Source organism: Triticum urartu, chromosome 7A (genome assembly GCF_056163025.1).
Source record: "Triticum urartu cultivar PI428250 chromosome 7A, HENAU_Tu73, whole genome shotgun sequence".
Lineage (NCBI taxonomy): Eukaryota > Viridiplantae > Streptophyta > Magnoliopsida > Poales > Poaceae > Triticum > Triticum urartu.
This window is the reverse complement of record NC_141879.1, coordinates 388,074,437-388,100,284: the sequence shown is the minus strand read 5'-3', so window position 1 is coordinate 388,100,284 and position 25,848 is coordinate 388,074,437. Positions and strand designations below refer to the sequence as shown.

The 25,848-nt window shown below is 45.7% G+C and overlaps 1 protein-coding gene across 1 annotated transcript; it reads left to right on the top strand.

Moving 5' to 3' along the window:
• The first annotated feature begins 13,918 nt into the window (after nucleotides 1-13,918).
• TTN8 (Structural maintenance of chromosomes (SMC) family protein) lies at nucleotides 13,919-25,627 on the top strand. Its single transcript, XM_087536267.1, has 18 exons — nucleotides 13,919-14,523; nucleotides 14,593-14,829; nucleotides 14,931-15,164; nucleotides 15,457-15,695; nucleotides 16,174-16,440; nucleotides 16,575-16,845; nucleotides 17,570-17,696; nucleotides 18,147-18,254; nucleotides 18,337-18,444; nucleotides 18,537-18,676; nucleotides 18,772-18,861; nucleotides 18,950-19,158; nucleotides 19,267-19,436; nucleotides 22,899-23,008; nucleotides 23,193-23,572; nucleotides 24,451-24,702; nucleotides 25,104-25,331; nucleotides 25,412-25,627. Exons 1-18 carry the CDS (start codon nucleotides 14,056-14,058, stop codon nucleotides 25,458-25,460), a joined length of 3,687 nt encoding a protein of 1,228 aa, XP_087392393.1. The 5' UTR covers nucleotides 13,919-14,055; the 3' UTR covers nucleotides 25,461-25,627.
• The last annotated feature ends 221 nt before the right edge of the window (nucleotides 25,628-25,848 follow it).

Sequence of the window (25,848 nt, the reverse complement as noted above, 5' to 3'; positions counted from 1 at the left end):
AAAACCTTTGCAAAATGTCTTGTAGATCAAATGGCCAACGCTCATGTCAACCTCAACTTCAACGCGTTCCTAGAGAAAACCAAGCTGAAAGATGATGGCAGCAACTATACGGACTGGGTTCGGAACCTGAGGATCATCCTCATAGCTGCCAGGAAAGCATATGTCCTAGAAGCACCGCTAGGTGATGCACCCATCCCAGAGAACCAAGACGTTATGAACGCTTGGCAGTCACGTGCTGATGATTACTCCCTCGTTCAGTGCGGCATTCTTTACCGCTTAGAACCGGGGCTCCAAAAGCGTTTTGAGCGACACGGAGCATATGAGATGTTCAAAGAGCTGAAAATGGTTTTCCAAGCTCATGCCCGGGTCGAGAGATATGAAGTCTCTGACAAGTTCTATAGTTGTAAGATGGAGGAAAATAGTTCTGTCAGTGAGCACATACTCAAAATGTCTAGGTTGCACAATCGCTTGTCCCAGCTGGACATTAACCTCCGGGACAAGGCAGTCATTGACAGAATCCTTCAGTCGCTCCCACCTAGATACAAGAGCTTCGTGATGAACTACAATATGCAGGGGATGGTGAAAACTATTCCTGAAGTATTTTCAATGCTGAAATCAGCGGAGGTGGAAATCAAAAAGGAACATCAAGTGTTGGTGGTCAATAAAACCACTAGTTTCAAGAAAGGCAAGGGTAAGAAGAACTTCAAGAAGGACGGCAAGGGAGTTGCCGTGCCCGGTAAACCAGTTGCCGGGAAGAAGTCAAAGAATGGACCCAAACCTGAGACTCGGTGCTTTTATTGCAAGGGAAAGGGACACTGGAAGCGGAACTGCCCCAAATACTTAGCGGACAAGAAGGCTGGCAACACTAAAGGTATATGTGATATACATGTAATTGATGTGTACCTTACCAGTACTCGTAGTATCTCCTAGGTATTTGATACCGGTGCGGTTGCTCACATTTGTAACTCAAAACAGGAGCTGCGGAATAAGCGGAGACTGGCGAAGGATGAGGTGATGATGTGCGTCGGGAATGGTTCCAAGGTCGATGTGATCGCCGTCGGCACGCTACCTCTACATTTACCTACGGGATTAGTTTTAAACCTCAATAATTGTTATTTAGTGCCAGCTTTGAGCATGAACATTGTATCTGGATCTCGTTTAATACGAGATGGCTACTCATTTAAATCCGAGAATAATGGTTGTTCTATTTATATGAGAGATATGTTTTATGGTCATGCTCCGCTGGTCAATGGTTTATTCTTAATGAATCTCGAACGTGATGTTACACATATTCATAGTGTGAATACCAAAAGATGTAAGATTGATAATGATAGTCCCACATATTTGTGGCACAGCCGCCTTGGTCACATCGGTGTCAAACGCATGAAGAAGCTCCATACAGATGGACTTTTGGAGTCTCTTGATTTCGAATCATTTGACACATGCGAACCATGCCTCATGGGTAAAATGACCAAGACTCCGTTCTCCGGAACAATGGAGCGAGCAACCAACTTATTGGAAATTATACATACTGATGTGTGCGGTCCAATGAGCGTTGAGGCTCGCGGTGGCTATCGTTTTGTTCTCACTCTCACTGATGACTTAAGTAGATATGGGTATGTCTATTTGATGAAACACAAGTCTGAGACCTTTGAAAAGTTCAAGGAATTTCAGAATGAGGTAGAGAATCAACGTGACCGAAAGATAAAATTCTTACGATCAGATCGTGGGGGAGAATATTTAAGTCACGAATTTGGTACGCACTTAAGGAAATGTGGAATCGTTTCACAACTCACGCCGCCTGGAACACCTCAGCGTAACGGTGTGTCCGAACGTCGTAATCGCACTCTATTGGATATGGTGCGATCTATGATGTCACTCACTGATTTACCGCTATCATTTTGGGGATACGCTCTAGAGACAGCTACATTCACTTTAAATAGGGCACCGTCTAAATCCCTTGAGATGACACCATATGAATTATGGTTTGGGAAGAAACCTAAGCTGTCGTTTCTAAAAGTTTGGGGATGCGATGCTTATGTCAAGAAACTTCCACCTGAAAAGCTCGAACCCAAGTCAGAAAAATGCGTCTTCATAGGATACCCTAAGGAAACCAATGGGTATACCTTCTACCTCAGATCCGAAGGCAAGATCTTTGTTTCCAAGAGCGGGTCCTTTCTGGAGAAAGAGTTTCTCTCGAGAGAAGTAAGTGGGAGGAAAGTAGAACTCGATGAAGTACTACCTCTTGAACCGGAAAGTAGCGCAGCTCAGGAAGATGTTCCTGTGGTGCCTTCACCGACTAGAGAGGAAGTTAATGATGATGATCAAGGTACTTCGGATCAAGTTGCTACTGAACTTCGAAGGTCCACAAGGACACGTTCCACACCAGAATGGTATGGCAACCCTGTCCTGGAAATCATGTTGTTAGACAACGGTGAACCTTCGAACTATGAAGAAGCAATGGCGGGCCCAGATTCCAACAAATGGCTTGAAGCCATGCAATCCGAGATAGGATCCATGTATGAAAACAAAGTATGGACTTTGACAGACTTGCCCGATGATCGGTGCGCGATAGAGAATAAATGGATCTTTAAGAAGAAGACGGACGCGGATGGTAATGTTACCATCTATAAGGCTCGACTTGTCGCTAAAGGTTATGACAAGTTCAAGGGGTTGACTACGATGAGACCTTCTCACCCGTAGCGAAACTGAAGTCCGTCCGAATCATGTTAGCAATTGCCGCATACTATGATTATGAGATATGGCAAATGGATGTCAAAACGGCATTCCTTAACGGCTTTCTTAAGGAAGAATTGTATATGATGCATCCGGAAGGTTTTGTCGATCCTAAGAATGCTAACAAGGTATGCAAGCTCCAGCGCTCCATCTATGGGTTGGTGCAAGCATCTCGGAGTTGGAACATTCACTTTAATGAAATCATCAAAGCGTTTGGGTTTATGCAGACTTATGGAGAAGCCTGCGTTTACAAGAAAGTGAGTGGGAGCTCTGTAGCATTTCTCATATTATATGTGGATGACTTACTTTTAATGGGAAATGATATAGAACTTTTGGACAGTATTGAGGCCTACTTGAATAAGTGTTTTTCAATGAAGGACCTTGGAGAAGCTGCTTACATATTAGGCATCAAGATCTATAGAGATAGATCGAGACGCCTCATAGGTCTTTCACAAAGCACATACCTTGATAAGATATTGAAGAAGTTCAATATGGATCAGTCCAAGAAGGGGTTCTTGCCTGTGTTGCAAGGTGTGAAATTGAGCTCAGCTCAATGTCCGACCACGACAGAAGATAGAGAAAAGATGAGTGTCGTCCCCTATGCCTCATCCATAGGGTCTATCATGTATGTCATGCTGTGTACCAGACCTGATGTAAACCTTGCCGTAAGTTTGGTAGGAAGGTACCAAAGTAATCCCGACATGGAACACTGGACAGCGGTCAAGAACATCCTGAAGTACCTGAAAAGGACTAAGGATATGTTTCTCGTATATGGAGGTGACGAGGAGCTCGTCGTAAAGGGTTACGTCGACGCTAGCTTCGACACAGATCTGGATGACTCTAAGTCACAAACCGGATACGTGTATATTTTGAATGGTGGGGCAGTAAGCTGGTGCAGTTGCAAGCAAAGCATCGTGGCGGGATCTACATGTGAAGCGGAGTACATCGCAGCCTCGGAGGCAGCGCAGGAAGCAATCTGGATGAAGGAGTTCATCACCGACCTAGGAGTCATACCCAATGCGTCGGGGCCGATCACTCTCTTCTGTGACAACACTGGAGCTATTGCCCTTGCCAAGGAGCCCAGGTTTCACAAGAAGACTAGGCACATCAAACGTCGCTTCAACTCCATTCGTGAAAATGTTCAAGATGGAGACATAGATATTTGCAAAGTGCATACGGATCTGAATGTTGTAGATCCGTTGACTAAACCTATTCCGCGAGCAAAACATGATCAACACCAGCACTCTATGGGTGTTTGATTCATCACAATGTAACTAGATTATTGACTCTAGTGCAAGTGGGAGACTGTTGGAAATATGCCCTAGAGGCAATAATAAAGTGATTATTATTATATTTCCTTGTTCATGATAATTGTCTATTATTCATGCTATAATTGTGTTATCCGGAAATCATAATACATGTGTGAATACATAGACCACAACATGTCCCTAGTGAGCCTCTAGTTAACTAGCTCGTTGATCAATAGATAGTCATGGTTTCCTGACTATGGACATTGGATGTCATTGATAACGGGATCACATCATTAGGAGAATGATGTGATGGACAAGACCCAATCCTAAGCATAGCACAAGATCGTGTAGTTCATTTGCTAGAGCTTTTCCAATGTCAAGTATCATTTCCTTAGACCATGAGATCGTGTAACTCTCGGATGCCGTAGGAGTGCTTTGGGTGTACCAAACGTCACAATGTAACTGGGTGACTATAAAGGTATACTACAGGTATCCCCGAAAGTATCCATTGGGTTGATATGGATCGAGACTGGGATTTGTCACTCCGTATGACGGAGAGGTATCTCTGGGCTCACTCGGTAATGCATCATCATAATGAGCTCAATGTGACCAAGTGTTTGGTCACGGGATCATGCATTACGGTACGAGTAAAGTGACTTGCCGGTAACGAGATTGAACGAGGTATTGGGATACCGACGATCGAATCTCGGGCAAGTAACGTACCGATTGACAAAGGGAATTGAATACGGGATTGATTGAATCCTCGACATCGTGGTTCATCCGATGAGATCATCGTGGAACATGTGGGAGCCAACATGGGTATCCAGATCCCGCTGTTGGTTATTGACCGGAGAGTCGTCTCGGTCATGTCTGCGTGTCTCCCGAACCCGTAGGGTCTACACACTTAAGGTTCGGTGACGCTAGGGTTGTAGAGATATTAGTATGCGGTAACCCGAAAGTTGTTCGGAGTCCTGGATGAGATCCCGGACGTCACGAGGAGTTCCAGAATGGTCTGGAGGTGAAGATTTATATATAGGAAGTCCAGTTTCGGCCATCGGGAAAGTTTCGGGGGTAATCGGTATTGTACCGGGACCACCGGAAGGGTCCCGGGGGTCCACTGGGTGGGGCCTCCTATCCCGGAGGGCCCCATGAGCTGAAGTGGGAGGGGAACCAACCCCTGGTGGGCTGGTGCGCCCCCCATGGGCCTCCCCATGCGCCTAGGGTTGGAAACCCTAGGGGTGGGGGGCGCCCCATTTGGCTTGGGGGGCAAGTCCCCCTTGGCCGCCCCCCTGGAGATCCCATCTCCTAGGGTCGGTGCCCCCGTAGGGGCCCTATATATAGTGGGGGGAGGGAGGGCAGCTGCACCCAAGTCCCTGGCCCCTCCCTCTCCCCTCGTAACACCTCTCTCTCTCTCTCTCGTTGGAGCTTGGCGAAGCCCTGCCGAGATCACCGCTGCTTCCACCACCACGCCATCGTGCTACTGGATCTCCATCAACCTCTCCTTCCCTTGCTGGATCAATAAGGAGGAGACGTCTTCCCAACCGTACGTGTGTTGAACGCGGAGGTGCCGTCCGTTCAGCGCTAGGTCATTGGTGATTTGGATCACGACGAGTACGACTCCATCAACCCCGTTCTCTTGAACGCTTCCGCTCGCGATCTACAAGGGTATGTAGATGCACTCCCCTCTCCCTCATTGCTAGATGACTCCATAGATTGATCTTGGTGATGTGTAGAAAATTTTAAAATTCTGCTACGTTCCCCAACATTTTCATCGCTCGACGAGACAGTGCACGGGTCGGTGAAGTTCGGCGACGGCTCGGTTGTGGCCATACGTGGGCGAGGCAGCTGTAACAAACCGGATATGATTTACCCAATATGTACTCCAACTCTTGCCGTTTCCGGCGTTAAGTTATTTTATTTTCTCAGGTTCGGGTTTTTGTCTCCGTGTGTTGTTGTCATTGTCATGCATCTCATATCATGTCATCATGTGCATTGCATTTGCATACGTGTTCATCTCATGCATCCGAGCATCTTTCCCATTGTCCGATTTGCATTCCGGCGCTCCGTTCTCCTCCGGTGGTCAATTCTACCTTTCTTTCGTGTGTGGGGATTAAACATTTCCGGATTGGACCGAGACTTGCCAAGTGGCCTTGGTTTACTACCGGTAGACCGCCTGTCAAGTTTCGTACCATTTGGACTTCGTTTGATGCTCGAACGGTTAACCGAGGGACCGAGTTGGCCTCGTGTGTGTTGCAGCCCAACACCCCTCCATTTTGGCCCAAAACCCACCAAAACCCTCTAGATCATCTAGAGTGTTCGATCACGATCGCGTGGCCGAAAACCGCACCTCATTTGGACTCTCCTAGCTCCTCCTATGCCTATATAAAGAACCCCCTCCGAAATTCCCCTTCTCCTCCCCCCGAAACCCTAGTCCCCTTCGTCTCCACGCGCCGGCGGACATTTTTCTGTCCGGCCGGACGCGTCCGCTTCGTCCCACCGCCGCCATGTGTTGCTCCGGGAGTGGCCAGCGCCCGCGCCCACTTCGCCGGCCCGCCCGGCCCAGGCGGGGACCCCTGGCCCGAGCCGCCGCCTCCCGCGGGCCAGATCCGGCGCCGCCCGCGCCCTTCTCCTTCCCCGACGCTGGTGAGCCGCCCCGCTCCGGCGCGCCGCCCCGCCCGCGCTCCTCGCCGCCGCACGCCTGGGAAGCTCCGACCATCTCCGTCTCCGCCCCGCGCTGACCTTCTCCTCCGGCGGCCGACTTCATCTCCGGCGAGCTTCAAGTCCCCGGCGAACCTCGTTATCCGTGCGACCAGATCTGGATCCGGATCTCGGATCGGTTGACTTTTTATCCCCGAAACCCTAATATTTTTCCCTTGTTCATCGCATCGTAACTTTGCTTCTGTAGCTCCATTTTGGGCATATAGCATATGAAAATGTTCGTCTCAGAGAGCACATCATTTCATCTCATTGAATCATTTTCATTTGAGTTCATCTTGATGCCCTAAATGCTATTGGAAGAGTGCTAGTTGAGATAATTGTCAGATCTGCTGCTCCAATTAGATATTTGTCATTTTTGCCATGATTATTGTGTGCATGATATGCCCCTGAGCTCTACATGTGTTTTGTTATATGTTTTGCCATCTATCCAGAGGTGCAACCCATGTATTTTTGTGATGTGTGTGGTGACTAGCACAAGCTTGCAAAGTGGTGCAATCGTTAATGCTGATTTCAGGGACTTAGCTTTTCCACTAAGTCCTTGATCTGTCTATTTTAATAAGCCATATGTTCATGTTGTTTCCTAGTGATCCGTGCCTCTTTTGAGGATGATCAGTAAGGATGTTTTGTTAATCTTGTAGTGCTCTATCCATCCATGTCTTTGTTTGCAATTATGGAGCACCCTAGCTTGAGTCAATAGAGCTCTACTTTTGTCATTTCGTGAATCTGGGCAGATTGTCTACTTGTTAGCGATTTTGTCAAGGATGTTGTGGTTGATCCGTGCATTCTATGTTATTGTTCTTGCCATGTATAGCTTTTATAATGTGTATTCTTGATGGTTGTATGCTTAGATTGTCATGACATGCTCTGTAGTGAGTGCATCGAGCTCGTTAACATGCCTACTTGATATCTGATTTGCATGCTCCAGTTTTTCACTAAGTCTGTGATCTGATTATGTTTTTGCCATGTTCACATGCTTGCAATTGTATTTTCTGATCCCTTTTGGCTCAAGGTCACTAAGGGACTTTTATTAAGCTCTTTGAGTATCTCCATGCCATGCTTTACTTTGCCATGTTCAGGTCCTGTAGCATATTATTTTCATGCTCCAAAGTGTGCTACCTGATCTGAAATTCCAGACAAGTGTTAATTTCACCAAGTCTGGAATCTGTTTACCAAATGCATTTTTGCCATGCTTGTTTGAACCTGTTAATGGATGAATTGTCCGTAGCTCAGTGTTCATCTTTTGTTAAGCATCATGTATGGATCCCTTCCATGTATTTTGTTGTCATGTTTGAGTGCTGTAGCATGTTCATCTTGTTGCATTTAGATGGCTACTTGCTGTAAATCGCAGACCGGTGCCATATTTGAATTGCTTGCCATTTCCAAACCGTGACTCCGATTCCGGCGTTCTTTATATCGTTTTCAAGCAATTTCATCTCACCTTTCCAGTGGCACACTTGGATTTCCAAGTTGAGGCCAGTTTCATTCATTCCTTGTCAAATCTTGCATATGCATCGCATATTGCATCCCGCATAGCATACCATGTCTGCATCATGTTGTTTGAGCTTTGCACGTGGTTGATTGTGTCCTTGTTGCTTGTTTGTCTTGTTTGGGTAGAGCCGGGAGACGAGTTCGCTAACGAGGAGCCCGTTGAGTTTGCTTTCGAGGATCCAGTCAACTCTGACAACTTTGCAGGCAAGATGATCATACCCTCGAAATCACTACTATCTTTGCTTTGCTAGATGCTCGCTCTTTTGCTATGCCTATGCTACGATGCCTACCACTTGCTTATCATGCCTCCCAAATTGCCATGTCAAACCTCTAACCCACCATGTCCTAGCAAACCGTTGATTGGCTATGTTACCGCTTTGCTCAGCCCTCTTATAGCGTTGCTAGTTGCAGGTGAAGATTGGAGACCGTTCCTTGTTGGAACATTATTTACTTGTTGGGATATCATTATATTATCTTGTTATCTTAATGCATCTATATACTTGGTAAAGGGTGGAAGGCTCGGCCTCTCGCCTAGTGTTTTGTTCCACTCTTGCCGCCCTAGTTTCTGTCATATCGGTGTTATGTTCCCGGATTTTGCGTTCCTTACGCGGTTGGGTTATAATGGGAACCCCTTGATAGTTCGCCTTGAATAAAGCTTTTACAGCAATGCCCAACCTTGGTTTTACCATTTGCCACCTAGCCTCTTTTCCTTTGGGTTTTCGGAGCCCGAGGGTCATCTTATTTAAACCCCCCCGGGCCAGTGCTCCTCTGAGTGTTGGTCCAACCTAGAGCCCCTTGCAACGCCACCTCAGGGAAACTTGAGGGCTGGTTTTAGTTGTACGGATTGCTTATCTGATTGTGCCCTGAGAACGAGATATGTGCAGCTCTTATCGGGATTTGTCGGCACATTCGGGCATTGTTGCTGGATTTGTTTTAACTTGTCGAAGTGTCTTGTAGAACCGGGATACCGAGTCTGATCGGAATGTCTCGGGAGAAGGTCTATTCCTTCGTTGACCGTGAGAGCTTGTCATGGGCTAAGTTGGGACTCCCCTGCAGGGTTTTGAACTTTCGAAAGCCGTGCCCGCGGTTATGGGCAGATGGGATTTTGTTAATGTCCGGTTGTAGATAACTTGAACCTTAACTTAATTAAAATGAATCAACTGTGTGAGTTACCATGATGGTCTCTTCTCGGCGGAGTCCGGGAAGTGAACACGGTGTTGGAGTAATGCTTGTCGCAGGTTGTTCTCTAGTTATTCGTTCGCGCTTTGCCCTCTCTTCTCGCTCTCTTTTGCGAACAGGTTAGCCACCATATATGCTAGTCGCTTGCTGCAGCTCCACATATTTACCTTGCCTTACCTATAAGCTTAAATAGTCTTGATCGCGAGGGTGCGAGATTGCTGAGTCCCTGTGGCTCACAGATTACTTCCAAACCAGATGCAGGGCCTGATGACTCCGTTCCAGATGACGCGCTTGAGCTCAAGTGGGAGTTCGACGAGGACTCACGCCGTTACTATGTGTCTTTCCCTGATGATCAGTAGTGGTGCCCAGTTGGGGCGATCGGGACCGTGTCACATGTTGGGTTTACCTTTTATTTTGGCGCCGTAGTCGGGCCATGAGTGTTTGGTTGATGTAATGCTATTTATGTACTTTGTTTGACGTGGCGAGTGTAAGCCAACTATGTATCCCCCCTTTTATTATCTATATTACATGGGATGTTGTGAAGATTGCCTAACTTGCGACATTGCTTTCAATGTGGTTATGCCTCTAAGTCGTGCCTCGACACGTGGGAGATATAGCCGCATCGAGGGCGTTACAACAGCGTTGTGTTCCGCTGCCAGGGCGGCGATCATCGCGCCCTTACCGGTGTCTTCTTCATCCCCAGCCTGCGGACGAACATCTTCTTCATGGGACAACTGGACGAGGCCGGCTGCATCATCAACATCGCCGACGGTGTCATGGCCGTCCTGGACCCGGCGCGGCGCGTGCTGGCGCGCATCAAGCGCTCTAGAAATCGCCTGTACACCGGAGTACTCACCATTGACGCACCGGCGTGTCTGATGGCGTAGGGCGACGACGCAACATGGAGATGGCATGCTCGCATGGGGCATCTTCACTTCCATGCACTCCGGACCATGTCCACGAAGCAGCTCGTGCGCGGCATGCCGGTGATCAATCGCGTGGCGGAATACTGTGACGGCTGCGCTCTGGGAAAGCAACATCGAGCACCGTTCCCTCAGGCCACGGCGTACCGTGCCGAGCGCGGCCTAGAGCTCGTGCACACGGACTTGTGCGGGCCGATCACTCCAACAACTCCAGGAGGTAACAAGTATTTCCTGCTTGTGGTAGATGATTATAGTCGCTATATGTGGCTAGAGCTCCTAAGGTCCAAGGATGAGGCGTACTCCTGTTTCAAGAAAATCAAAGTGATGGCTGAGGCTGACGGCAACTGCAAGCTGCGCGCTTTCAGGTCAGACCGCGGCGATGAATTCAACTCAATCGAGTTCAGAGAGTACTGCGAGCAGAGCGGCATCAAGCATTTCACCACTGCGCCGTACACACCATAGCAAAACGGCGTCGTCGAACGTCGGAATCAGACGGTGGTGGAGATGGCCAGGTGCATGATGAAAAGCATGAGCATGTCGGCGTTCTTCTGGGAGGAGGCGGTGAGAACGGCAGTGTATCTGCTAAACCGCGCGCCAACAAGAAGCTTGGAGGGTGTCACGCCCTATGAGGCGTGGCACGGCCGTAAACCCAATGTGCAGCACCTGCGCACGTTTGGGTGCACGGTTCACGTGAAACACGTCGGCACCGGCATCACCAAGCTCAGTGATCGATCGACACCTATGGTATTTGTCGGTTATGAGGAGGGCTCCAAGGCGTACCGAGCATATGATCCAGCAACCAAGAAGGTCCAGGTAACACGTGATGTCGTTTTTGAGGAGAATAGGCCATGGATGTGGAGCGCTCAGGACACGAGCGCGGTCACCACCGCACCAGCGACTTTCACTGTGGTCTACACCACGGAGAACGGTGTCCAGGAGGTGGATAGCGGGTCGTCCACCCCGCCGGTCACGCCACGGTCAATGCGACACCCTCTACACCAGCCTTGGGGACGCCCGATCAGCTGCAGTCGCCACGCCGGTGGTGAGCACGCCGGACTCGTTGCAGTCCGGGCCAGCGACGCCCACAGACTCGTCAAACGGCAAGGGCACGCCTCCTTCACATGACTCTAGGCACGATGTGCCCACGGGGCAGCCAGTGCGCTATCGGAGCTTCACTAGCTGCAGTCGCCACGCCGGTGGTGAGCACGCCGGACTCGTTGCAGTCCGGGCCAGCGACGCCCACAGACTCGTCAAACGGCAAGGGCACGCCTCCTTCACATGACTCTAGGCACGATGTGCCCACGGGGTAGCCAGTGCGCTATCGGAGCTTCACCAGCGTGCTCGAGGAAACTGAAGACCAGGCAGTGCGCGAGCAGTTCGAGCGCTGCCTACTCGTGCGCTGCCTGTTCAGCGCCGAGGAGCCGCGTGACACGGACGAGGCGCTCGCTAGCAAGGCGTGGAAAGGCGCCATGGACGTCGAGATGTAGTCCATCATTGACAACAAGACTTGGGAGCTCACTCAGCTGCCTGCTGGACACAAAGCGATCAGATTGAAGTGGGTTTATCGTGTCAAGCGAGATCCTGCAGGCAACGCCGTCAAACACAAAGCTCGCCTCGTCGCAAAGGGGTATGTACAGCGTCAGGGGGTGGATTTTGAGGAGGTTTTCGCTCCCGTAGCTCGCATGGAGACAGTACGACTGCTTCTGGCCCTGGCTACACACTCCGGATGGGAAGTTCATCACATGGATGTAAAATCAGCTTTTCTGAATGGTGATCTCACCAAAGAGGTTTATGTTGCTCAGCCGCCGGGGTACGAGATCGCCGGCAAGGAGGAGAGTGTGCTGCGCCTTCGCAAGGCCTTATACGGGCTGCATCAAGCTCCACGCGCCTGGTATGCAAAACTGGATGAATCGCTGACTGCTCTTGGATTCACTCGCAGTCCTTTGGAGCACGCAGTCTACAGGCGTGGCAATGCTCACTCGTATCTGCTGGTGGGGGTCTATGTGGATGATCTCATTATCACTGGGACTAACGCAGCGGACATAGCCTCGTTCAAGGAGCAGATGCAACAACTCTTCAAGATGAGTGATCTGGGCAAGCTGAGCTACTACTTGGGCATAGAGGTGGAGCAGAACAGCAGCGGCATCACACTCTGTCAGAAAAGCTACGCTGAGAAAATACTGGAGATCGCAAATATGGAGGGCTGCAACAACTGCCACACGTCCATGGAGTGTCGACTCAAGCTGAAGAAAGAGGACGACGGTGAGCCTTTCGACGCCACTCTGTATCACAGGGTGATTGAAAGACTGCGCTATCTGGTGAACACACGGCCTGACATAGCACATTCTGTCGGGATCGTCAGCCGGTTCATGAAGAAGCCTAGTACACATCACTGGGCTGCTCTCAAGCATATATTGAGGTATGTGAAGGGCACCAAGCACTATGGATGCAGCTACAAGAGAGGTCAGGGTGTAGCGAAACTGCTTGGGTTCAGCGACAGCGATCACCCCGGCGACGTCGGCGATCGCAAGAGCACTTCCGGGCATGTTTTCTATCTTGGCAAGAACCTGATCACCTGGAGCTCTCAGAAGCAGAAGATAGTTGCGCTTTCTTCATGTGAGGCAGAATATGTGGCCATTGCAGCAGCGACCTGCCAAGGGTTGTGGTTGAGCAGACTGTTGGGAGATATAACTGGAATTGCTCCTGCGAGGTTCAAGCTCCAAGTGGACAACAAATCTGCTATAGCTTTAAGAAAAAATCCAGTACACCATGATCACAGCAAACACATTGACGTGAAGTTCCATTTTATGAGAGACTGCATGGAAAAGGATCAAGTGGAGATCGATCATGTGGGCACGCAAGATCAACTGGTCGATGCTCTAACAAAAGCGCTCGGACGAGTTCATTTCATTGAGATGAGACAGAGGCTTGGAGTGATCGGTTTGGAGCAGTGAGATTAGGGGGTGAAATGTTATGCTTAGTCTAATCTCATGCTAGCAACGTAGTTCTGTTTTTCTTTCTGTTTGTAATAATGTGTGCATGCGAGATGATGTGACCCGTACATGCACGTAGCTAGGTGGTGGCTCAAGTGCTGTAGCATGCACTGACCACTTCTCCCTCTCCCGTTTTCTTCTCCTGGTGGGCGCATGCGCTGTGAGTCGTGGCCGTGGGATGGCGCGGTCATCGCGGATCATGGCGCGCCTGCCGGGAGGTAGCTAGCTAGGTTGTTGCAACTGATATAGAGAGGAATGGAAAACAGAAAAGCTGCGCGGTTGACGGCGGCACAAAACTCGCTCTCTCTCTGTCGTTCAAGTTCATAGCTCTCGCACTTTCTTTCTCTGCTCGATCGCGTGTGTTGGCAACGACATCCTTCACATTTTGGAGGAAAAAAAACATTAGTTAAGACTCAATAGAAAAATTCCTATCCTATGCATCAAATGGCATCTTTTTCTTTATAGGAATTGAGATACATGTTATCTTATTTTTTTATGATTTTCCTATTTTTACAACATTTCTATTCTATGAACCAAAGGAGGCCTCATCATTTTTAGGCGGTGGAGATTTTTCTTTGTCACAAAGAGGGAATGTTTCCGCGGAATATTGCGTAGTCCATTGAATCGGTGGGCCTAAATGTGAGCAGAAAACGGCCCTGGATGGCTGCAACAGGCATCCGTCTCCTTCCCCGTGCACTTCGAATCTCCCTTCGACGAAAACCCTAGTTCAGTTAGGAAGGGCAAGGGGAACTAGGAGGCGGGGAAGACATGGCGGCCGCGGCGGCCTCCGTTGGACACAGCAGCAGAGGCGGCGGTGGGCGGATCCATCGGCTGGAGGTGGAGAATTTTAAGTCGTACAAGGGAACGCAGACCATCGGCCCCTTCTTCGACTTCACGGCCATCATCGGTCCCAATGGCGCCGGCAAGTCCAATCTCATGGACGCCATCAGTTTTGTGCTCGGCGTCCGCTCGGCACACCTCCGTGGCGCCCAGCTCAAGGATCTCATCTACGCCCTCGACGACCGCGACAAGGAGGCCAAGGGTCGCAGGGCCTCCGTACGCCTCGTCTACAACCTCCCAGGCACCGGCGGCGAGCTTCACTTCACCCGCACCATTACCGGCGCCGGTGGCAGCGAGTACCGTATCGATGGCCGACTCGTCACGTGGGACGACTACAACGCCAAGCTCAGATCCCTCGGCATTCTCGTCAAGGCCCGCAACTTCCTCGTTTTCCAGGTCTTCACTAATTCTTCCTCCTCGATTAGCAATAATTCCGGAGACGTGACATGAGCATTTGCGTTGCAGGGTGACGTGGAATCCATTGCCTCCAAGAATCCTAAGGAGCTCACTGCACTTCTGGAGCAGATTGCAGGCTCTGACGAGCTCAGGAGGGAGTACGACGAATTGGAGGAACAGAAAACCAGTGCCGAAGAGAAATCTGCACTTGTCTATCAAGAGAAAAGGACCATCGTCATGGAGAGGAAGCAGAAGAAGGCGCAGAAGGAAGAGGCAGAGAAGCATCTGCGCTTACAGCAGGACCTGGTACTTCTCCCACACTCATTTCTTTTGTTCTGAAAAATCTCAAGTTTGGGTTACTTACCAAATATTCACATTATGCGCCCTATGTCTTTGCTTGTTTTCAGAAACTGTTAAAAACAGAGCATCTCCTATGGCAACTCTACAGCATTGAAAAAGACATGGAAACAATAGAAGCCGAACTTGAGGATGATAGACGTTCTCTTCAGGAAGCGCGCGAAGATAATCAATCCTCTGACAATGGACTTGCTGCAAAAAGGAAGGAGCAAAGTGCATTTCTCAAGAAAATTACCTTATGCGAGAAGAGTATGTCGAAGAAAAAGCTTGATATTGACAAAAAGGTAGGTGCCTTATTTTCACTCCTAAACCCCACCACTTCCATCATGGCATTTCTGTTTGTGGCTGTATGAAGAGCTTATCAAATTCTTTTCTTCTGTTCTGTTTTCTCGTGGCATCATACAACTCTTAATTACGTGTTTAATTTTTAGCTTCTTGCAATTTAGAATTTGTAGTAGAATTCTTATTAGTAGGTGAAACAAGGCTTGCCTTCTAGAGAATTAGAGCGTACCAATGTTGTTGATATTATGAATTGGGCATGTTAATTACATCCTAATTGATATGTTTCTTCTTCAGCAACCCGAGCTTCTTAGATTGAAAGAGCAAATATCTCGGCTCAAATCCAAAATCAAAAGCTGCAACAAAGAGATTGACAAAAAGAAGGATGATAACAATAAACATTTGGAAGAGATGAAAAGGCTGCAGAGTGCTTTGGCTGATGTCACAAGTGCTATTGAGGAGTTGAACGAGCAAGGCCAAGATAAAGGAGTGAAACTGCAATTAGCCGATGACCAAGTCCAGGAATATCATAGAATGTGAGTCTGACTGTCGTATCTCCATGTGTACTATCTAAGGAGAGTAACACCATTTTGTCTTGCCTATCTTTCTAGTTTCTAGGCATAAAACTAGTGTCAAAAATGGTCTTACATTATGGGATGGAGGGAGTACTTGGGAGTTGAATGAGCGAGCGAGTCTCAAAATCGTAGAATGATATGTATTTCTGAACAAACTTTGAATGCTAGAACATCTATTTGTGAGGGGGGGGGGGGGGGGGGGGGGGGAGACAAGTCTGTAGGTAGATAGTACATGCAACGAGGCCATACTGTAAGATTTGGTTTTACAATCACCTTCGCTACCTCGCGGAATCTGTGAGCTTTTGAGTTTTTTTATTAGTTATGAATAACTGCGACAAAATGGATAAATTTGAACTTTTTGAACAATGTCTTTGCATTCTTTTGATATTTGTGCGTGCATCCCTATGACGGCTTCATTGGACCTTAACTTCTGTTACAGCAAGGAAGATGCAGGAATGAGGACAGCAAAGCTGCGAGATGAGAAGGAAGTATTAGACAAAGAGCTAAATGCTGATATTGAAGCCAAAAAGAATTTAGAGGAGAATATGCAACAGCTGCGTAGCCGTGTTGATGAGATATCATCACAGGAGAGTGAATTGCAGACAAAGCTTAATAAGATTCTTCATTCAATCCCCAAGCATGAAGATGAGCTTACACGTTTACGCGAGGATCATAACAAGATTGCAAAGGAACGCCAATCTTCAGGGTTAGTCCATAGCAAAGTCCTTTGATCTCGATGGGTTGCTTGTTCGAATCATTCAGTGTATTAACTTTTGCTCTACCATAAATGTTAGTTTTGAATTTTGATGTCCAATACATTATTTTTTAAACTTTATGCAGAGCTAAGTATCTGACATTGAAGCAGAAGGTGGATGAGATAGATACGCAGTTACGTGAACTCAAAGCTGTGAAGCATGAAAGTGAGCGGGATGCTCGATTTTCAGAAACTGTTAAGAGTCTTAAGAGGCTCTTCCCTGGAGTCCATGGTCGCATGACTGAACTTTGTCGGCCCTCACAAAAGAAATACAACCTTGCTGTCACTGTTGCCATGGGAAAATTCATGGATGCAGTAGTGGTTGAAGATGAAAGCACAGGAAAGGAATGCATTAAGGTGCTGCTTTCATGATTTTAGTTAGCTTGTCTTCCAACATTTTTTTATATATTGGAAAACATATTATACTGTCCGTTTTAGTGAATGCTATTACTTACTTTTTGTTTCATCCAAAACGTATTTCTCCAGAATACATAGCACTTGTTAAATGAAATCGAACAACCAGTGCGCCACTTATATTTGCTTGCATGGTTTCCGAAGAGATGTGTGTATGCTAAAAATCGATGTAGTTCCAATCTATGGAATCTTCCTATAATTCATGTGAAGCATTAAAAGAAACTTGGATGGGTTTCAACTTATCAAATGGATGTCAAAGTCACATGGACGGATGGTTGGTGCATGATGGATAGCACCCTAAGGACGAAAGCACATGATACTCTTATTGCAAGACTTGCCTTGGGCGAACTTCACCTGAATGAGGCTACTGTAGTTCCATATCCACTGTCGTAGAATGCCACACTTTCTTAGCTACCTTGCCCACTTGTCTTACACTCATTATTTTGACATAGTTGTGGCAAACAATTCGTACACCAAAAAGATGTGGCAAACCACACTTTGTAGCCGTTTTTCTGGCAAAACAAAAGATATCAACCAAATAGGAACAGTCCATCAACCACGTTTTGCATTTGTGTTTGTCATGTTATAGAATTTTCTGATTTAAGTTGGTCCTTTACTTTTGGCATCATCCAGAACGTGCAGTAACTTTATGTCTCCTGTGCTGCAGTATTTGAAGGAACAACGTCTTCCTCCACAGACATTTATTCCCTTACAATCGATCCGTGTGAAGCCAATAACCGAGAGGTTGCGTACCCTTGGAGGATCTGCACAGTTGATCTTTGATGTGATACAATATCCTTTTTTTCTGTATCTTGGTGAATTTTGCTGCATGCTCCTTTTTTTGGGTATCCTTTCGAGTTTTCAGTGATCAAATCAAATGTTCATCTACCAGATGATTTTATCTGCCTTACTGAAATTTGTAATGCATCATTCCATGGAGTGAGAAGAGCTGTTGACATTTATCAACCTTGATTGCCCCCATGTGGATATCCATTTTCTATAAAAATTTCATTTCTGTTTCCCCCAGAAAACTTCAAAGGCCCTTTCACTTATTTTTAGACTAGTATTATTATTCAATTTTGTTTGCACACTTGCTTGCTTGTGGTTTTGTTATTTGGTGCAGTCTTTTGCTTCCTGTGTCAGTTGTCGATGAGCTATATTTCAATGACTTTGTATGGTCAAACGCAAACATTTGTGCCAAATTGTTTGGTTTTGTTTGTCATCTGTGCCTTAACATTATACATTTGATCGAGCTTTGGAGAAAGCAGTTCTGTATGCTGTTGGGAATACACTTGTCTGTGACAAACTTGATGAAGCTAAAACTCTTAGTTGGAGTGGTGAAAGGTACAAGGGTAAGTGCATGCGCTCATGTTCTGAAATGAAATTTTCTAAAAAAAAATTATGCTTACTTGGCTCTCACATGTATGTATTTAGTCGTTACTGTCGATGGGATACTTTTGACTAAATCTGGTACAATGACTGGTGGAGTAAGCGGTGGAATGGAAGCTAGATCAAATAAATGGGACGACAGCAGAATAGAATGTACATATCCTTTTTTTTTCTATTATTACCAATAGATATGTGCAATATCTTGTAATTTGCCTTACTGGGTCTTCATGCAATATGTGATGTAGCTCTGAAGAAGAAGAAAAGTAAGCTAGAGGCTGAAATGTCCGAACTTGGTTCCCCCAGGGAGTTGCAGAGAAAGGAACTTGCTGTATCTGAGAAAATAACTGGACTCGAGAAAAAGTTACATTACTCGAATGTCGAACAGGTTGGTAGATAGTTTTGACTACCTTGACAATGCTTTAAACTCTCCTAGAACAGTGCTATTTCCTGGCTGTTTCTAATACTATTTCTTGTGTGCAGAATAATCTCAAAGAGAAGCTACACAAATTGGCATCTGAGAAACATAATATTGAGAAAGAAATTGATCATCTGGAGCCAGGAAAGGAGGAGGTGATATATCCATGTGTTCAACTGTTGTTGTTTAAGTCAGGTTCCAAGTGTCACTTGTGCACCAGTCACTAATACATAATTTTCTTAGTTGGAAAGCCGTCTTGCTAAAAACGAACGGGAAGTAAGAAAGCGGGAGAAAAAAATAAATGAGATAGTCGACAGGATCTACAAGGATTTTAGCACGTCAGTTGGTGTGAAGAACATTCGTGAATATGAAGAAAAGCAACTGAAAGATGCTCAAGCACTGCAGGAGAGGAAGCTAAGTCTGAGCAATCAATTATCGAAACTGAAATACCAGTAAGTAATCCTTCATTTATTGTTTTCATGGGAATCAACTGGCCAAGTCTACATTTACTTTCATGTGCATACCTCATATGGCGTTCGGGGCATGATTTTGTTCTGCAGGCTGGAATATGAACAAAAGAGAGATATGCACGCTCCGATTGCAAAGTTAAACAACACACATGAGACCCTAGAGAAGGAGCTGAAGGGCTTGCAGGAGAGAGAAACTCGTGCTAAGGCTGATGCTGAACATATTTCAAATCAGATGGAAGAGCTGAAGGCTGAGGCTGAGGGTAGACTTCTGAAGTATCTTGTCTATTTTTCTGTAGTCCTTGACAAGATGCAACTGGGGTGGGATGCGTCCAGCCCGCACCTGCCTTCCCTGCTTGTGGTTGAGCTGGGTTGATGCGGCAGCCCGCATTGCCCGCAAGCTTCGCCGGTTAATGTGGCAGCCTGCATACGCCACAATTTTTAGTCCCAACTAATGCCTGATGGTTTCAGTTGTGCATTTTCAAATACTAAAAACTGAAGAATAGAACAACCAGAAATATGAAAAAAAAATCCTCTAAGGCCTGGTTGTTTTCTCCATCAAGTTAGAACACAAATCTCATAGCACCTGTATCTTCTCCAACTCGTTCCATCCCCAACCTAGGGCAGCCCGGTGCACGTGGCCCCTGCTTGCGCAGGGTCTGGGGAAGGGTCTGACTACTTTGGGTCTATAGTACGCAGCTTTCCCTACATTTCTGCAAGAGGCTGTTTCCATCTCCATCTTTGATGTTGTAAGAAAATGGCTGCTGACCACAGCACATCATCAAGGCGCATTCCTGTCGTTGAGTGTGATCAGTAACATGAAGTTCTTGATCACGGTCACTTGGTGAAGACTACAAATAGCTTCCCCACAAACCATATGGGAAGCATTGTCTTGTATATCATCTTCGCATGTACCCATCATACTTCAATGGACCTTCAAGCTTCAAGCATATGTCCATTCATCAATGTCTGTACGAAGTTTGTTTAAGTTCTTCGAATATATCACTCATAACCTTATGGGAAGCCTCTTCGTGTAGACCATCTTCACATGACCATCACGTGATCATCCTCAAGCTTCAAGCTTGTAGTTCCTCGAGATACCTATCTTGAACTCGCCCTTATCTACCTTGATGCCCATCTTCACTTGATTTCATCCTCACATGGGCTACTTGAAATCTTTCTTTTGTTGCAAGACCATGAGAATCACCTAACCCATATAGACATAGAAAACACATAGTATGAGTTAGTTCACAAAATACAATTCGCAAGTGCTTACCATATCACTAGATCCCATGTGGTACATTATTTGCGCTTGTGTGTTGACCGTCTAGAATTCAATCTTTGAGCTTTATCTTGGTCAACCTTTATCTTTATTCCATACTCTATCAGTCTATCTTGATGTCTTGAAGCCACATTGAACTATTCCCTTCACTTTATTGCTTCAAGACATGATAACCAATATCTCATTTCTCTCATCACCATGTCGAGTTTCTCATGTTTATTAGATTGGTCATTACTTGCTCTTCTAAATGCTTCATCACAATATCTTGAGAGGCACAATGAATTCTTTACCTGAATTACTTGCTTCAAGACTTTATCAACAATGACTCACCATACGAGCTCATCATAATCTCATCTTTGAGCCATATATGGAATTCTTCTCTTTAATCATTGTCTTGAGGTCTTGATCCATCATGACTCAACCCATAAGCCCAAGCATGACAATCTTTGAGTTCTATGATTGAATAGAAAATAGTCAATATGAAGTCTACTTCTTGATCATAATAGATTCATCACTAGAACTCAATGATCTTGATGCAAATCTTGATGTTGATGTCATTCATTCCAAATCCATCAAATCTCCTTCATGCATCACTGCTATATATTTCAGTGCAAACATTAGTACATAGGGCTTTGTTAATTACCAAAACCACACATGGGGACTATATTCACTTTCAGCCATCCGTGTCGCTGCGGCTGCTGCACCAATCTGCGGAGATAGAGCGGCGGTGGAGGAATGGCCGGGCTCTAGCCACAATCCAGTAAGGGGAGGCCTTTGGAGCTGCTAATGACTACAGCTTAGGAGAAAGGTTGCCAGTGGAGATGGAGGCGCCGCCGTTGAGTCTACTGTCAGGAGATGTGGGGATATCTTTTAGGCATCTTGTGGATATGTTGGCTGTCCGCTGCAGCCAACCTGGTTCAATCCGCGGGAACAATGCGGCCATATGCAGTCAACCCACGAGAAAGTATGTGGGCTTGCTTTGGGAGGTGGGACACTGGGTTAGCAGGCAGGCTTGCCACACTTGCACCCGTAGTTCTTGATTGCCAAGTAGGTGGCTCTTTTAGGGATGCTAGTTGGCTGATTCATGTCCCTTGCCATTTAATTGGTTCATTGCTGCTTAATTTAAGTACCAAAGAACCCATATCACAGTTATTGCACCTTATTGTTCCTTAAGCTTAGTTTTCCAGCTCTACCAGAAGTAATGGCATTGTGCATTTGCTTAGTAGTATCCATACCTGAATATGTACTGTTTGGGCTGATAACTTGCTGTTTCCTTTCCATAGAGGTATACTAGTTTCATCCTTGTATTTTGTGCAAAGATTTTCTTATGGAGTTCTGTTGATTGTTTCTAAATGGTGTTTTGAAATGTAATATACAGCTGCTAGCGTTCTCAATGTTCAATAAAGCATTTTTTAGCGGCGCTTAATCTTTCTGAAGTGCTGAGTGTTGGCTAGCTTCGCTTCTGCCCTGGGTGCAGATTTTAGCGTTAAGTGTTTTTAGCGCAATCAAGTGGTCGATTTAGCGCTAGGTGCTGGCTGAGTGTGCGCGCGCCTAATCGATGAAATAGCGATGGAAACGGTCGGGCGGGAACAGAAAAGTGTAGACGGGAGGGGAAAGGGGGTATAAAGGCCACAGCCCAAATTGGCCTGGTGGCTAGGGTTGGAAGCGGAGGGGTAAGGAGAGGCTGTTGCGGCGGCTCCTGGAGGCATGGCTCCCTGGTCCTCCTTGACGTCCACTCTATTCAGTCAGGTGAAGATTGAGACTGATTCCTCCTCTCATTGTTCTTTATGCAGATCTTACTCCGCTGTTCTGTACTTCTGTACTTCTGTTCTTTAGTTCTTCTTCTTCCTCATTTGTTCCAGATCCAGTGCAGCAGTGCTCCTATTCCTCCTCTGCAGCTCTGCCTCTCTCCTGTACTCATCTCATTCAGTCATTGCCAAATTTGTCTAGGAATTGCATAAGTATGGAGGCAGGAGATGATGCTACTGCTAGTGATGCTGCATCAGCACAAGAGAGAGCACTGACACTGAAGAGGAACTCAGAGGAATTGCATAACTATGGAGGCAGGAGATGATGATACTGCTAGTGAGAGGAACTGCATTTTATATGCTATTTCAGTTACCTATGTGCTATGTTTCATATTTTCCTGTGTATTCAAAAACAGCCAAATTCAGGCCAATTTACAAAAAATGCTTAAGCGCATAACTCATTGCTCTAAACTGTGTGGCCTTCCGCTTCGCTTCCGCTTTCGTTTTTTGAACATCGAGCGTTCTTGTGAGTGTCAACCGAGCTCTTGCTGTGAATTTTAAACTGAGCATGCCATACAAAGCGTCTTGTCAACCGAGCTCTTCATAACGAATATCAGCTTGTCCAAAATTTTAGTACATCTTGTTCCTTCTCCATTCACCTTTGTACTGATTCATGAAACTCTTCACTAAAACAGACTGGAAGTTGAAGTCAGATGAATGTGAGACAGCAATTGAGGAACTAAAGAAACAGAATGATAGTGTTGCTGCTGCATTGGCAAAGCTGGATCGCCAAGTGAAGTTAAAGGTAGGTTTCTCTAACAGTACAACTGCTTTCATCGAATATTCATTTAGACAGTTTTAATAGGGTTCTGGCTGAAGCCTGTTAAACAATTGATTTCTTTGTTGTTTTTGTTTGGGTTTGTGTTTAGACAATTTATATTGGCAATTTGAAGGCTGATGCAGTAATGAAACCATCGTTGTTCTTATAGGAGGGACAGATAGTTCAACTTAGATCACGCCAACGTGAGATTCATGAGAAGTGCGAACTGGAGCAGTTAAAGCTTCCTACAGTTAATGATCCAATGGACACTGGATCATCCTCACAGGAACTTGTCCTTGATTACAGCCAGCTTAGTGAAATCTACCTTAAAGAAGTGCAGCTGTCTGACCGTGACAAACTTGAGGCAGAGTTTAAACAAAAAATAGGTATACTAATGGCTGAGATTGAACGCACTGCTCCAAACTTAAAAGCATTGGACCAATATGAAGCACTTCAAACGAAGGAAAAAGAGGTGAGCGAGAAGTTTGAAGCAGCTAGGAAAGAAGAGCGAGAGGTAGCTGACAAGTATAACTCTGTCAAGCAAAGAAGGTATTGCCCAATTATTTTCGTCTCTAGTTATGGTACTGTTTACTTGCTTCTTTATTTTCAATGCAAATGTATGCTGATCGAACTGTGGAGTTTCGCTTGAATGATTGGCATATAGGACTAGCAAAATTCTATGGAATTCCACTTTCTAGCACAGCTTAAACTTACGAGCCTGCATTATCTGACCGGAAACCGCAGCTTAAACTTAATATGTCACTTATGTTAGTATTTGTATGTTCAGGAAGTGTTCTATTTTGGAAACCACTCGTCTAAGTGCTCAATTTATGTCAGAGCTCTAATATATTTACACAAGATCTTACTAATATATTCATTGTTGAAAACATGATAATACGTGAGCATCAATTGGTGCTACCCCAACTCTTATCATGTATAATGATGATATGTGTGATGGAGGTGTGGTAGCACCAATTGATGAGAAGCTTGTCCAACATTGTATGCGATGGTTTGGGCATATACACATACACCGCAGGCCTCCAGAAGCGCCAGTGCATATTGGAAGTGCATATATAACGTGCTGATAATATCAAGAGAAGTTGGGTAGATCAAACTTCTAGCCATGAACAGGGGTGCGTGGAAGTTAGCTATCAACGTGCCAGAACTCTGACTATGTTTTCGAGATCTTATGGGTTTCAACTCTAGCCTACCTTAACTTGTTTGGGGCAGTAAGGCATTGAAAATATGATAATATGCTGCATTCTTTTGGAAGAAATCAGACAGTGTTTGATTTCAGCTTACTATAGCCTCAGATTATTGATTATTCTTAATCAAGCATTGTCGGATTTCATGTATCTTTTTCGGTTTCAAGTTAATATATTGCCTGCTCAGGATATATTTTTGGGTCTGAATATTGTTTTGCTTAGGTATGAGCTGTTCATGGAAGCCTTTGATCATATATCTAAAGGCATAGACAAAATCTATAAGCAGTTAACAAAAAGTCACACGCATCCACTCGGAGGAACAGCATATTTAAATCTAGAAAATGAAGATGAGCCATTTCTTCATGGAATCAAGTACACAGCTATGCCACCTACGAAGCGCTTTAGGGATATGGAACAGTTATCCGGTGGGGAGAAGACTGTTGCTGCACTGGCATTGCTTTTTGCCATTCACAGGTAAAATATTTCTGGTAAACATGGCAATATATTCCCTTTATCATGTTCCCTGTTATTAATTAAAAAAGCTGTCTTGTTCATTAGTTAGTTGTAACATTGTTTGCAGTGAATGACTTAGTTATTTATACAGAAATTACATATTGTGCTTAAGTGGTCACATGTTCTCTTCAGGTGCCAATTTTGCTTCTAATACATCTTGGTGTTTCTTCTGTACCCCATGATTATGTAGTAGGTACCATTTTAAATGTAGGATAGATTACGTAATCTATATTTTCTTGGCCTTTGTAGCTACAGTTTGGTAGGGTAAATTGCTCTTTTTGAACATCCCCATTTGTTGTGGTGCGTGTGAGCCACATGCAGACCTTTTGTCCAAAACGTAAACATGTGCGGCAATTGTGCAGTTTCAGGCCATCACCATTCTTCATACTGGATGAAGTCGATGCAGCTCTAGATAATTTAAATGTTGCCAAGGTTGCTGGGTTTATTCGATCAAAGTCATGCGAACGTGCTGGCGAAGAGCAAGATGGTGATGGAGGTTGTGGGTTTCAGAGTATTGTCATATCGCTGAAGGATAGCTTCTACGACAAAGCTGAAGCACTGGTTGGTGTTTATCGGGATTCAGAAAGAAGGTGAAAAGTGCACTTTTGTTAGTATTACCTTTTTTCATATTTCATGTACGCTGATCCTTCAACTCAAATCTGACATGCAGCTGCTCCAGAACCCTCACCTTCGACCTTACGAAGTATAAAGAAGCATGAAATCCACTCCTGTTGGAGTCTTCCTACGTGTTAATCTGTGATAGTGACAATTATCGTCAACTGATTCTGTATTTCAACTTGTGTATATGATTAGTGGCATGTAGTTAATGTAGAAGCGGCACAAAACTACAGTACCATTAGAAGTTATATGTGTCTTTGTGTGCTTATATGTTCTGTCTTTGCAAGAATTAGTTTCTTTTGCGGGGTTTTGCAAGAATTAGTTGATGGGCATATATCACCGCACCAGCATGCGGGAACGCCGTGTTCTTCATCTTAGGCATGTTAGGATGCTAAGCGATGGCCAAATGTCTTCCCAGGCATACAAGAGATTGCTTAATTCGACAAGAAATCTTGCCATATCGCAATGACAGGCCAAATGAGGCATATT

Bases quoted from the DNA above. Each gene is read 5' to 3' on its own strand.
- TTN8 (XM_087536267.1), top strand. From the start codon at position 14,056: ATGGCGGCCGCGGCGGCCTCCGTTGGACACAGCAGCAGAGGCGGCGGT. The intron at 15,165-15,456 runs GTAGGTGCCTTA...TTTCTTCTTCAG, and splicing joins AGCTTGATATTGACAAAAAG to CAACCCGAGCTTCTTAGATT. The intron at 16,846-17,569 runs GTGCTGCTTTCA...CCTGTGCTGCAG, and splicing joins CAGGAAAGGAATGCATTAAG to TATTTGAAGGAACAACGTCT.